We start from the raw sequence: 12,652 nt of genomic DNA, 5'->3' as shown, positions 1-12,652 counted from the left end.
CATGCACAGCAGATCACAAAGAGACAGAACTACCTTTCAAACCTTTGTCACAACTCACACGACTGGTATCATTCATGATCTTCCAAACCCCGCTAGGCCTGAATCACAAAGCACACCAGATATTGTCATTACTTCTGCTAATCTCGTTTCGCAAATCCATATTGATGTTCTCGATCCATTAGGAAGTGACCATGTTCCAATCAAACTGCTCCTCCGTACTCAACATACGTCTCCCTCTCCAGAATTTCAGAGAACTAGCGTCCGTTTTGACAAAGCCAACTGGGAACACTACCGAACATATCTATCGGCAGCAATAGAGCCATTAAAACCTCCTACATCAGAAGTCGAACTGTATCATGACATTCATACCATCACAACTTCAATCCAAGAAGCAAGTTCACTTTACATACCAGTAACTACATCAACGCCTTATCGACCAACATTGCCACCAGAATATCTCACATTTATCACTCGCTCTCGACAGTTTTATCGTGACTATCAACGTACAAAAAATCCAGAATCACTCCGTCATCACCGGCAACTTCAGAGGATGGTCAAGAATTACATTTGTGCTTACAAGCTAAGGTGTTGGGTTAAAACCTGTAATTCACTCTCTGACGTCACTCATCCTAGCAAGTACTGGAAACGTTTTAATGCTCTTTGCGGAAAACATGCGAAAACACCATATCCATTATTAAATGGTGACTTACCTATACAAACAGATTCCGACAAAGCTGACGCTTTCGCTGATTTTCTCCAAGACATCTTCACACCACTCAGTTCCACATATTCATATCGACATCCAACTGACACAGTCAATCCATCTTCTCCTTCATTACAACCTCATGTCCTTCATACTCTTCCGCAAAATGAACCTCTAACAGAGCCAATCACAGTTCAAGATATCAGTACAGTTGTTCGCAACAAAAGAAATAGTGCACCTGGCATTGATACAATAACCTATCGCCATATAAAAGAAAGCCCGCTTATATTGCTTACTCTGCTAGCCACGATTTTTACTTTCATTCTGCGAACTGGCTATTTTCCTGTCACCTGGAAAACTTCTAAGACGTTAATGTTTCCAAAACCAAAGAAACCTCCTGCCAACTTATCATCCTACCGCCTAATTCAATTAACGTCTACTTTTAGTAAAATCCTAGAACGTATTCTAGTAAGACGTCTGCATGTATAAATAGGAAGACGCCAGTTACTTCCCATACACCAAGCAGGATTTCGCCCAGGTTATTCGATCAACGATCAACTACTTCGTTTAACCACCATGGTTACACAACACTATAACTCGGTCAAACCATCATGTCTTGTATTATTTGACCTCGAGAAAGCATTTGACAGGGTATGGCACATCGCACTTATATACAAATTAACTCATCTTCGATTTCCTGTTCCATATATAAGACTGATATACAACTTTTTAATCGGCCGTCTGTCATATGTTTCAATAAATAACTGCCTCTCACATCCTATTTTCCTTCACTGTGGAGTACCTCAAGGATCGGCTCTGTCGCCACTTCTCTATCTTCTCTATGTTGCCGATATGCCTCCACTTCCTGATAAAATTCACCTATTTCAATATGCCGACGACACTGCCTTTCTTGCCTTAGGACCTACTATCCAATCCATCAACACTGCTCTACAGTTAGCAATTAACAATTTTCTTCGCTGGTGCGACAAATGGCAGATAACGATCAACGCCACAAAAACACAGGCCATTGTCTTCATTCCTCCGAAACGAACATCAAGAGTCAGAAGAAATCCTAACTGCCTTTCACTACAAGTAGACCAAACTCCCATCCAGGCACGATCAACTGTAACTTACTTGGGGCTCACATTCGATAAACATCTCACTTGGAAACAACATCTTCAAACAGTCACAACTAAAGCATACAATAGACTTAACTTATTAAAAAGGCTCACCGGAACGTCCTGGGGACTAAAAGCGAACACAATTCTGAACACATACAAGGCCTTTTTACGGCCTGTGCTGACTTACGGAAACGTTGCATGGATTGCGGCCACCCGCACAATTTATGAAAAGTTATTAGTGTTAGAACGACATGCTTTCCGCATTGCATATCGAGTCAAACTGCCTAGTCCCACAGCAGACTTGTACAACCGAATTCAGTTTCCTACACTTCAGTTTCATCTTAAAACTTTACGTCTCACATACATATGCTCTCGTTATAACACCCAACACCCTTTACTTCTGAATACTATGCACCACTTAGCTCTCCATCCTTCTCCATCTCGATATTACCCTACACCGCTATCGTTACTCTATACTCTCTACTGCTACACTCTACCTCCTGACGCCTTAGACCAGGAACTCCTCATAGACTATCAAGTTCATGACCATCTTCCACTCATATTTCCATAATTTGCACGCTGAATCCATCTGCTACTAACAGAACTCCCATTGTCTACTTTGAAGCCTAGAGCAGCCCCTAGGCGAGAAGATGATTTCATCTGTTGGACTAACACTTTTAGTGTTGTGATGTGATAGCACGCCTCGCCTCATCCTTCATGCTCATCATTCACAATCTATCTATCTATGGTATGCCTTCTCACCAGGTACCTATATTACTTTGATATATCAGTTGCTCCAGTTCAGGTTCGGAAAGATCCTTAAGACCTTAGCAATTATTATAATAAAAACTTCTCAGAGACCGTCACAAAATCAATTAAATCTTCCATTTACGCAACACTCTTCCCTAAGAAAGGGCGTAACCCTCTAAAAGAGTGCTAGTCATTATGACTAGCTATAAACAGACGACTGACTGACTAAGGCTTACCTGAGACTCAAATATACCAAAATGAAATTTTCTTAGCCGTTTTCGTGATTCCTAATGCTTCTCAGTATTTCGCTAGTGATGGATAGTGGGAATATTCCCGGTGGGAAGGAAAATAAAAAATGGGAAATAGTATTCCCTGGCGAATTTATTTCCACTATTTTATTTTCCAAATTATAAGATCCGTATGACTAATTACTTTATTTTCATTTATTATGATTTACTTCTAGGCTTTAAATAATTTGGAGGTTAAAAAAAGAAAATTCGTTGACTGTACTTTATATAACTAATCATATGATTTATTAGTTCCATTTCCATTTGCACTAAAACGTAGCAAAGTACTTATTTACAGATTATGAAAAGGAACCAGTGTGTAAAGTAATGTCGAAATTATGTAGAAATAGAGATGAAGTACAATTAATACACCCCGAACCATCGTTAGTAATAGACGTCAGTCTGTCTCTGACTCGAATTTCTCAAGAGGTACTTGAACTTCTCTTACATGTGATTTAAAGCATTAAATTTCGAGAAATAGGTAGAAAGAAAGATCGTGTGTGGCAATGTTACGTGCTAAATTATAAAGATGAGTCGGTGTCTTGGAAATATTGTGAACATAAATATGTATGCGCAAATGTTGATAAATTTGTGAGACATGTATTTTCTGACAGTTACCCAATCTAATTTGTTTAAAACATTAAAAAAATTATTATGCTTATAATATCAATAGTAGAGTCAAGTTTAGAAAATTCACTTACTTATAAATTTAAACTGATTAGCGGTGTAAAAATATGTGGACTTATTATACCATTTTTCCTACATATTTACTTTCATAGATCATATTGTAAGTAAATATATATTTATGCGTACTCTCTAAATATAATAAAATATTGATAAAGTAATATAGTACCGTTCAGAATATACATTTTAAAAAATCCTCTGGAGACAACTGTAATAATATACTTTGATAAAAACGAATTTAACTTTGAAATTATAATATGTTAATAGAATGCAATTTTAGTTTTGATTGTACATAAATTCCCGGAAAATTCCCATTTTGGGAATCTTCCCTAAAAACATCTTCCCGGGAATTTACCCATTACTATATTTCGCTGCCGGGGGAAAGTAAAATGGAACCCGGATTTATACTTTTTCAGTTCAGATTTTGTTCAAGTGAGATCTTATGACGCTAGTGTCGCTTACTCTCGCATATCGCTATTCTCTTGTTTCAGAAGGTATCCATCCATCTTATTCGTTTCAGAAGGAATAGCAAATCCTGTATTCCTGTATGTGATTGCGGTTTGGTTAACTGTCGAACTCCCGTTTCGTATAGTAATTTTATTTAATACAAGTGCTATTATTATTTAAGTGCTACTTTTGATTGTGACTTGTGCCGCGACTTCAGAGCCCTTATGCACAGTCGTTCTGACGGGTGATTAGTACCATACTAAAGAGTTCGATTAACATATGTTTCGTGTAGTAGTCAGGTCTTTCGTATGACGCTAATCATTCGGCAAAACGACTTTGCATAAGGCCCAAGATATTTAGTGCGAACAATTTAATATTTTAATACAATTTTTCCACTTCAGAACAATAACTGGTCGTGGCATTTGTGTGTATGTGTATGTGTAAGCGTCCGGTGGAATTTATTGCATTTTATAATGAGTCAAAGCGCTGGGCAAGACTTTCTTCGGCGTATAGATAGTATGCCAAGGGAGCACTATCTTAGAGGAAGAAAATGCTGCGTCGTTGGATGTTGGTCTACCAGCACTTTTCCAGAAACTATGCTCTTTCGGTTCCCGAAGAACGTTGCAAGGTAAGCAGTTGTAGTTTAATACTTGTAATTAGATACAAGGGTTTATATTTCTTGTTGTGAGGTTATAGTCAGTAACCAGTTTTCGCAAAATTAGTCCTAATAACTTATATAAAAATTTTCTTGATTTCAATTCTGTGTGCTTTAAGCGGTTTGGGTACACTCTACAATATACGTTCCAGCTGCGCATCGATAAGTAGGCACGCTTTAAAATGATATAGTAGAAGGGTAGGGTAGAGTAAGTTAGGAGATAAGTACAGTGGGAGTAGAAATGGGTTAGCTTAGGATTAGGCACGTTTTGACCTATTTTTGTAAAATTAATCGAGTGTAATTTCTCGTTTCTAAGTGAGTGTACCAGCTGGAGCGGGCATTGTAAAGTTAACCCTATGTTTGTGTAAGGCAGAGTAGAGTAAAGATTAGTGTAAATGTAAGCTTAAAGGTGTGGAAATATAAAACAGGCCCTTTCATCTTCAAAATGCAAGTTAAGAATAGGTGTACCAATAGAGAATCTTAATTTGGTTTAGTTTAGGAGCACAAAATCATTATAGATATAAACAGTATTTTGAGCAACGTTACTCAACTTCCCTAAAAGACTAACTGTACGAGATTTTCTCCGTGATAGAAGCTAGGCTCTAATGCCCGCTTACGGAGATAAGAAATTACACTCAAATTAATTTTTATAAAATGAGTTATAACTTTCATAACGCTAAGCTAATAGTTACCTGCTGTATTCTACTCTACATTTTTAAAGCGGCTCTACTTATCGATCTGCAGTTGAAGCGTGTATTTTAAGGTGCATCCAATTAGGCCGCCTACGGATCTGTAGCGGCCGTTATAAATTGACACACTTTATATGTATGACAAAAAAAAATCTTGCTTATAATTTAGGTATAATAAATTGATGTATTTGAATCAAAACTGAATGTAAGTAACTCACATTCCAGTACCTTTAGAGTCATAACTCTCCATACTATTTTCCAGCCTTCATTTCTTGAGATCTCTATGATCCCGTGCTGTGTCAAGAAATAATTCTCCTAGTTCCAATCTTCTAATCATTATGAACCAAACTTTGCCGAGAAAATGCAGTATTTGAAAATGTTATTATTTTAGTTTAATACCCCACGAATATTCTCTTAAAGAGACATGATTAATGAAAATGAATGGTAGAGATACATTTTTTTGTGATCCAGCCAGGAATCAAACACGGGAACGCGCTAGCCACTACACCAGCATTGAGAACTAAAACGTAGTACTTATCAGGGTTTAATAAACCTCAAGAAGAAAAATAACTCAGCTGAACCTATGTGTATTTTGTCGAATTCACTTTAAGTCTTTGTGAGCTTGAAAAGTTAAAATGTGTATATATGAAGATAATATATCTGCAGTTATAAACTTTACATTTTTTCCTTTCTTTCCAGGTGGACTAGTTGCTAGTATACACACCTTTTTTTTTTTTTTTTTTTTTTTTTTGCACAGAGTCCTGTGTTCAATTTCTGTGCGGATTAGCCTTGAAATTGATCACTCTGTGGTGGTTCAGATTTCATCTTAACCTTAACGTTAAACTTTAACAAATAAAAACAACAATTTTATTTTCAATGTTAGATCATTATTGCAAGATTCTGTTCTAGTTGAATTCGTGCTTTTCTAGTGTTAAGCGTTTCTTTGTTCAAGTTGAACGTACCTTTTCAGACCGAAGCTATATGAGACTTGGACCTACAGTTTAAGGCGAAATCCGAATCACCATGGTGCGTTCAAATTTCAGTGCTCTTACATGGAATCGAACCTGAGACCACATGCACCAAAGATTACTTTAGCCATTAGATTAGTTGGGAGTGCTGGTCAGATGTATGGGATTTTTTTTTTCTGATCACATCTTATCACTTTGCTCCAAACAGTATAAATAAACTTCACACGTCTAAAGACCTAACGATATCTAAGAACGATAGAGTCAAGCTGTTTTCTCATTATAATGTAGTACAATTGTTATGTAGAGGCAACTTATAGAAAATAAATACTTGAAAACAATGACTATTATTGATAATAACGTATGGATGTCTAAAGTTTATTACCTGTATATCAGTTTGTATCTTACAAATGATGTATATTGGATTTAATTCTGCCCATATGGTGAGCGTACGCAACTTCGGCGCGAGAAGTCCAGGTTCGATTGCCAATGTGAGTTCATATGGTTCTGATTTAACGTTAAGCTATAGGTGCTTGTATTATATAGCCCAGTTGCTGAAATGGATATTATACTCTGAACCGAAACCAAATAACACGTAGTAAAAATTATTTCTGCATTATATATACAAAATATCTGAGTATGCCATTCATATTTCGTGATGCACCTTTTTTTATATTATAAATTATAATTTAGAGAAAGGCATCTTCATTGTGCAATGTCTAGTATTAACAAAGAATAACAAACAAATAAGAACAATGCGAATAGGAAATAAATTAAATTAGCCTTCTCCTTTGATCTAGTAGTTATGTGGTCTCTGATTCGATTCTCTGTGAGAGAACACTACAAAATTTGAAGACCTCACTGTGGTTGTGGACTCCACCTGTAATTCCACGTCTCACAGAGCCTTGCTGCTGATTGAGCGCTAAACTTCAACAAGCTAAATCTTAAGTTACGTTTGTTGTTTATCTTATTGCTATATATTAAGCAAAATTAGAAACGATTGATATTTGAAGCTGAAATGTGCTTTTCTGTTGCCACATCGTACGTAACCTGCTGAGACTATCTGCTGCAACTACATATTAAATATATAGAGCTTTGGCGGCACTGGTAGAGCGCTCACTAGTGACATGTGGGGTTCCTGGCTCAATCCTACCTCCCGCCAAGTGAAGTTTGTAGTGGACAAACGCAGTGTGCATGGATTTTCTTGAGGTGATCCTGTTTTTTCCCATTCTTAGTTTCACTATTTCTGTCACTATCATCACTGTCTCTTAGCTTCAGAGCATAAGCGTGGAAAATTAAAAAGTATACTGTCTTCACTATGATTGATTTCTGAAGAATACGTGTTACAAGATGGTAAAATTGGGATGTTGTGCTCGTTTTGTAAGGGAATTCTCCACTTGTGATTGCCACCACGACGCTTATGATTGAGCTCTATCTTGTTGACCTCAATTGTTACGCGACTTAGATTACATTGTGAGTAAAATGTTGCACATGTAAATTCCTTTTCAACTTTTTTGTGGGATTAATAAGAATTTTCGTACTAAATATTTGAAGCCAGTAGTGGTCATTGTAATTAATTACTTTTTCGTAGTATGAGTATAAGTAAATCATACCCAGCATTTTTTTCATTATAGTACTGGTAATGCTAATCATTAGTGTGAAATTAAATCTTATGTAGTCCTCTAATATTGTATGTAGCAACATTCATTTACTATTGGGCTTTAAGCTTCTATATTTCGAAAACCCTGTTTTTGTTCACTAGTCCCAGATACTTTTGAGAACTTTTTTATAATTTTAGATCTATTAACTTTTCCGAAGAAAAGTGATGATATACGCCTATTATCGGGATGAGCGGAGACCTATGTACCAGTTATTTCTAGTAGTGGAAAAAATATTTTATCGAGTATGATTTCCTTGAATGGGGCAAAAAATGTGAAACTTACTTGAAACTAAGTTAGGTATAAATTTTGGCTAGTGTATTTGGAGAGCTTGTCAACCGTCCGATATCTTGATAACATGACGAGAGAATAGCTGAAATTTGAAGCTTCCACCAACAAGTGTACGCTCCCTTTGGTATAGTTACGTGTTTGTAACTGACGTGTTTGGATTATCTGGATATTTACGAGATGTATCTCCTATATATCAATTTGAATGGAGATTGATGCTTTTAATTATTTGCTTTGGGTACTCAGATCAACAAAGGGAGTAAAAGTAGATTAATAATCTTATAATTTGGAACAGTTACGCAGGGTACATTTTGTGTGATAAATTAAAGTGATAATAGCAAGTTTTGGCTTGGTTCATATTTCTATATTGTAATGATATTGCAATTTCGATATTGCAAGTAACAAAAGTATTTGTAATAAGCCACTTACCGCGACGTTTTAACCACTTACCATATTTTTATTGTCTCTTTATTTTGACAGGTGTCAAAAATGGATAGAACCAGCAAAGAAATCTCGATGGATAGGAAAGGCTGTGAAAAACGCATACATGTGTGCAAATCACTTCGATGACACACAGTTTAAGTCTCCAAGTAAACACTGTCTCTTTAGTAGTGCTCTACCTGTGGTAGATACTGTATGCCGAAGTGATTATGTTGCAGAACAAACCAGCTCTGCATGCTTCAGTGAGTACAGCCTTCTGTCAAGTGAGGAAGTAGAAAAGCTGTCAAGTTGTTCTTCAGAAGCAGACTTTTCTGTTGTTTTCCTTGTTCACAACTACTGTGTTCCTTCCTTACTCCAGTCTAGTCCTGATGTTACCTCACAGTCTAAGAGTTCTCTGTCCCAGCAACGACATTTAAGCATTTTTTTTTTTACCACAAACCAGAAAAATCTGGAAAAGGCAGGGAATTCAGCTTACTGGCAAACAGTCTGGATAATTACATGCACGCTATATACGTGCATATGTATAATAGATGAGGGGCTCCTTGGTCGGGAAGAACGTGGTTACTTTTTTTTTTTTTACATTATATACAGACTTGGAAATTTGTAAATAGTGACCCGGGAAATTCGGAAAAATCAAGAAATTCGTGCTCGCCAAATAAGTGGGAACTCTGAATCGTTGGAGTGGTCTAAGGTTTGATCCGCCAAACACCTTTACATTTATTTTTACGAGCTGTGTTGAAGAAGTATCCAACCCTAATTCATAAAAATAAAATGTGTTCAGATATCACAGTCGCACATTAATCGCCTTCAAAGTAATCAGCTTGGGCTACAACACACTTCTTCCAACAGTTTTCGTATTTTATTGGAAACATCACTGAAACGCCTCTGCGGGGATTGCGCGTAGCTCACCTGTCGCAATATGCATGATGTCTTCTCTGGACTAGAATATGATATGCTAAAAACAGGGAGAAGAGACTGATTAGCGAAAATTCACGTATGCAAGAACAGACACCTTATGTCTTCATGACATTAATAAATTCAAATAACAATTAAATTAAGAGATTAAGCTCCCTCATGGCTATATGGTTACGGTATGCTTCTTCGGCAAGGAAGACTCAATTTTGAGTTCCGATGAAAATTCGTGTGGTTCGGATCACACGTTAAGCTGTACAATCACGCGTCATAGCCTCGCTGCATGAAGAGGTGCAAAACTTCAATGCAAACAACCAAAATAAATTACAAGCCTATGTCAATATTTCATCTGCATGAGTAATCTGACTACATGTACCATAACATCAGAGATTCCCGTTTCTCCTCGGGAGTTTATTGGAACGTTTTATTAGCAGAGTTTTACTGTAATAAAGGCTAATTAACATCATAGGTCTCAGGAAAGTAATATATTTTTAAGAAAACAGTATCGTGTATTTTCTTATTAATATTGAAATAGAACTTCGCGTTAAAGAGTTTTTATTTATTTATTTTTACGAATCAATAGCAGGAGTGCCGCAGACCAGAAAAGTCAAGGAGTATTTTGACACACAACAATGTGGCCCATAAGATTGCAATGGAATCGAAGAAACAGGTTTATAATACTAAAACCATTCGTACCTGTATTATAAACGTAACGAATAAATAAAAAGATGAAATTATTAAGATACACTATAAATGTTTATTTTATAATACCATTGTTGCTTGTAGTCTAAAAAAATACAAAACTAATCTGTTGCACGATAAAGTAAATGCAAGGGTGGTAATTGTTTTCTCAATTCCAGAGTTCGAAAATTTAGAACCAATACATTAGCTTCTTTATAAAACATTAGTTGTGTTATTGTTATTATATTTTTAAAGGAATTAAAAATCCAGGCCAGATCTGAAATATATATATATATATATATATATATATATATATATATATATATATATATATATATGGCCTAGTCAACGTGTCTGCACTTACGTAACCAGCAAATCCTGTTACATTATTAAATACTAGTACACTGTCCTAAGTTCGTTTATGTTTTTGGTTTTGTGTTACTTGTGTTATAAACTTGCCCTTATCATTTATTGAAGCGTAATAACTTCTTTTCGTTCCTGTAGGTGTATTGCTTGGCGATGCCCTTGCTACTTGCCAAGTAGTGGGTACTATGAGTAAGTTGTTTGACAGTTTTAATGGAGTGACAGCAGCGCCCAGAGGCACAGAAGGTTTGCGATCGCAGCTTCGAGTGTCACGCGAGAATCTCCATCAGAATTTCTGGAGTGATGTCATCGGAGAAGTCAAGAGATGGAAATTCTTGAAGAAGCGGCAAGAGCGTCCTCCTGTTGTACATCCGGGAAAGCAGTTGAAGGAGACTTTTCGACCTCCCTCTCGAGACGGGTGGATTGGTACGATTAGGGGAACACTGCAGCTGTGGGATTTTCTAAAAGAGAAGGATTTCCACTCATTATGTACTAAAGCCTGTGACAAATATCTTGGCATTTCAGGTAAACGAATAAAACGGAAGCTCTGAGGCGATGTTGCCGGATGCTAAGGGGTGTGGTTATGACTAAGCAGACGAACTACAGCGCTATTAGGTGGCAAAGGATAGACGGGGATGTGTACAAAATAAACATGGCAATATCGCTGGCCTCTCATTTGCTAGCGGCGTTTAAAGGGAACTTGGAGCACCGCCTTCAAATGCCAAGATGTTTGTCACGCCGTTTAGGTATCTAATTCGAGATCCTCTTGAACACATGTTTGGTTGCGTTCGCTCGTATTGTAGAGCAAATGTTAACCCTACGGTGCAACAGTTCACAGCAGCATTGAAGACTGCCGTTGTAAATAATTTAGCGTATACTGATTTAAGAGGGGCAAATTGTGAAGAAGAAGCTAACTTCTGACTAATTTGAGGGAATTTGTTCAGACAAAGCGGGATTTCCAGAAAAAAACAGAAGGGTTTCAACAGAAGGGGCTCTTGCCGCCTATGTTAGCGGTTTCATTGCTAGACGGCCGCTGGCTAATAGCACGTGTGATAGTTGTAGGTCCTGCCTTACTTCCGAAAATCATAATGAGTTGTTTGAATTGGAATAGCGTTCAAAGAGTACTCCGACATTTCTTACGGCCTTACATACCCTTCTGCAGAGCTAGTTAAGACTCTAGGACTTGGAGCCGCTACAGTAGAAACTGTCCTTCAAGAAATAGCACATCTTGACCGCATGAAGAAACTTATCACATGTGCTATTAGCCAGAACGTTAGTTTCGAGTGGCTAGTGGAAGGGTGTACATAGCATCACGTAGTTCTAGCCAAGGGTATAACAGAAGGCATCTGCAAGATCTCTATACCTTAGTGGTGTAAGAGAGTGAATAGAATGCATACAGATAATAGTTTACACCAGTCTTCCAATAGGAAGTTGAAAATTGTACGAAATAAATGAATTTATAATTTAAGGATAAATTCCGATATCCGATGATATTGTGTATATAGGTGTACTATTCAATATTATGTATATAAGTGAATGTATGATTTCATGTTCCAAATGCTGTTCAACGGCTTATTCCCATGTTAATGTTACTCCCATTTATCCATTCCATGTATTTATTTACCTTTACGCGTTGCCATTCATAACTTAAAATAAAGCATACTTTTTATTGTATGAAGTGAAATTCTTTTGTGATATTTTCATTATGGTCAAATCACCTGCAGTGTCTCCCAACTTAAATTATATATAGTGGTATTTGAGTATAAATTGTATTTGTAAAGTTCATAAAACGTATTTTTGGTTGTTTTTTCTTCGGGTTAATAACCGTCTTTTCTTAAACTGGAGTTGTATGTTAGTAGGGTGCTTAATATTACATAACGAATATACTGCTATATACTGATTCATTATGAAAAGATAAATTTTAATTATTATACTACAGCCAATTGAATGCTTTGCTTTGTTGCTACCCTATAATCTAGTGGATCGTATGTGGTTAATTTCTAGTGTT

The 12,652-nt window shown here is 36.7% G+C and overlaps 1 protein-coding gene across 2 annotated transcripts; it reads left to right on the top strand.

Moving 5' to 3' along the window:
• The first annotated feature begins 4,056 nt into the window (after window positions 1-4,056).
• LOC145681276 (uncharacterized) lies at window positions 4,057-12,358 on the top strand. Of its 2 annotated transcripts, none has more exons than XM_081752877.1 (2): window positions 4,057-4,620; window positions 10,786-12,358. In XM_081752877.1, exon 2 carries the CDS (start codon window positions 10,833-10,835, stop codon window positions 11,193-11,195), a length of 363 nt encoding a protein of 120 aa, XP_081609003.1. In that variant the 5' UTR covers window positions 4,057-4,620; window positions 10,786-10,832; the 3' UTR covers window positions 11,196-12,358. The 2 variants fall into 2 exon arrangements, with proteins under 2 accessions (XP_081609003.1, XP_081609004.1); XM_081752878.1 differs by lacking the exon at window positions 10,786-12,358 and adding an exon at window positions 8,728-10,546.
• Window positions 12,359-12,652: the final 294 nt, after the last annotated feature.

Source organism: Thermobia domestica, chromosome 3 (assembly GCF_964235325.1).
Source record: "Thermobia domestica chromosome 3, izTheDome1.hap1.1, whole genome shotgun sequence".
Taxonomy (NCBI): domain Eukaryota; kingdom Metazoa; phylum Arthropoda; class Insecta; order Zygentoma; family Lepismatidae; genus Thermobia; species Thermobia domestica.
This window is presented reverse-complemented; position numbering and strand designations above follow the sequence as displayed.

Bases quoted from the DNA above. Each gene is read 5' to 3' on its own strand.
- LOC145681276 (XM_081752877.1), top strand. From the start codon at position 10,833: ATGAGTAAGTTGTTTGACAGTTTTAATGGAGTGACAGCAGCGCCCAGA.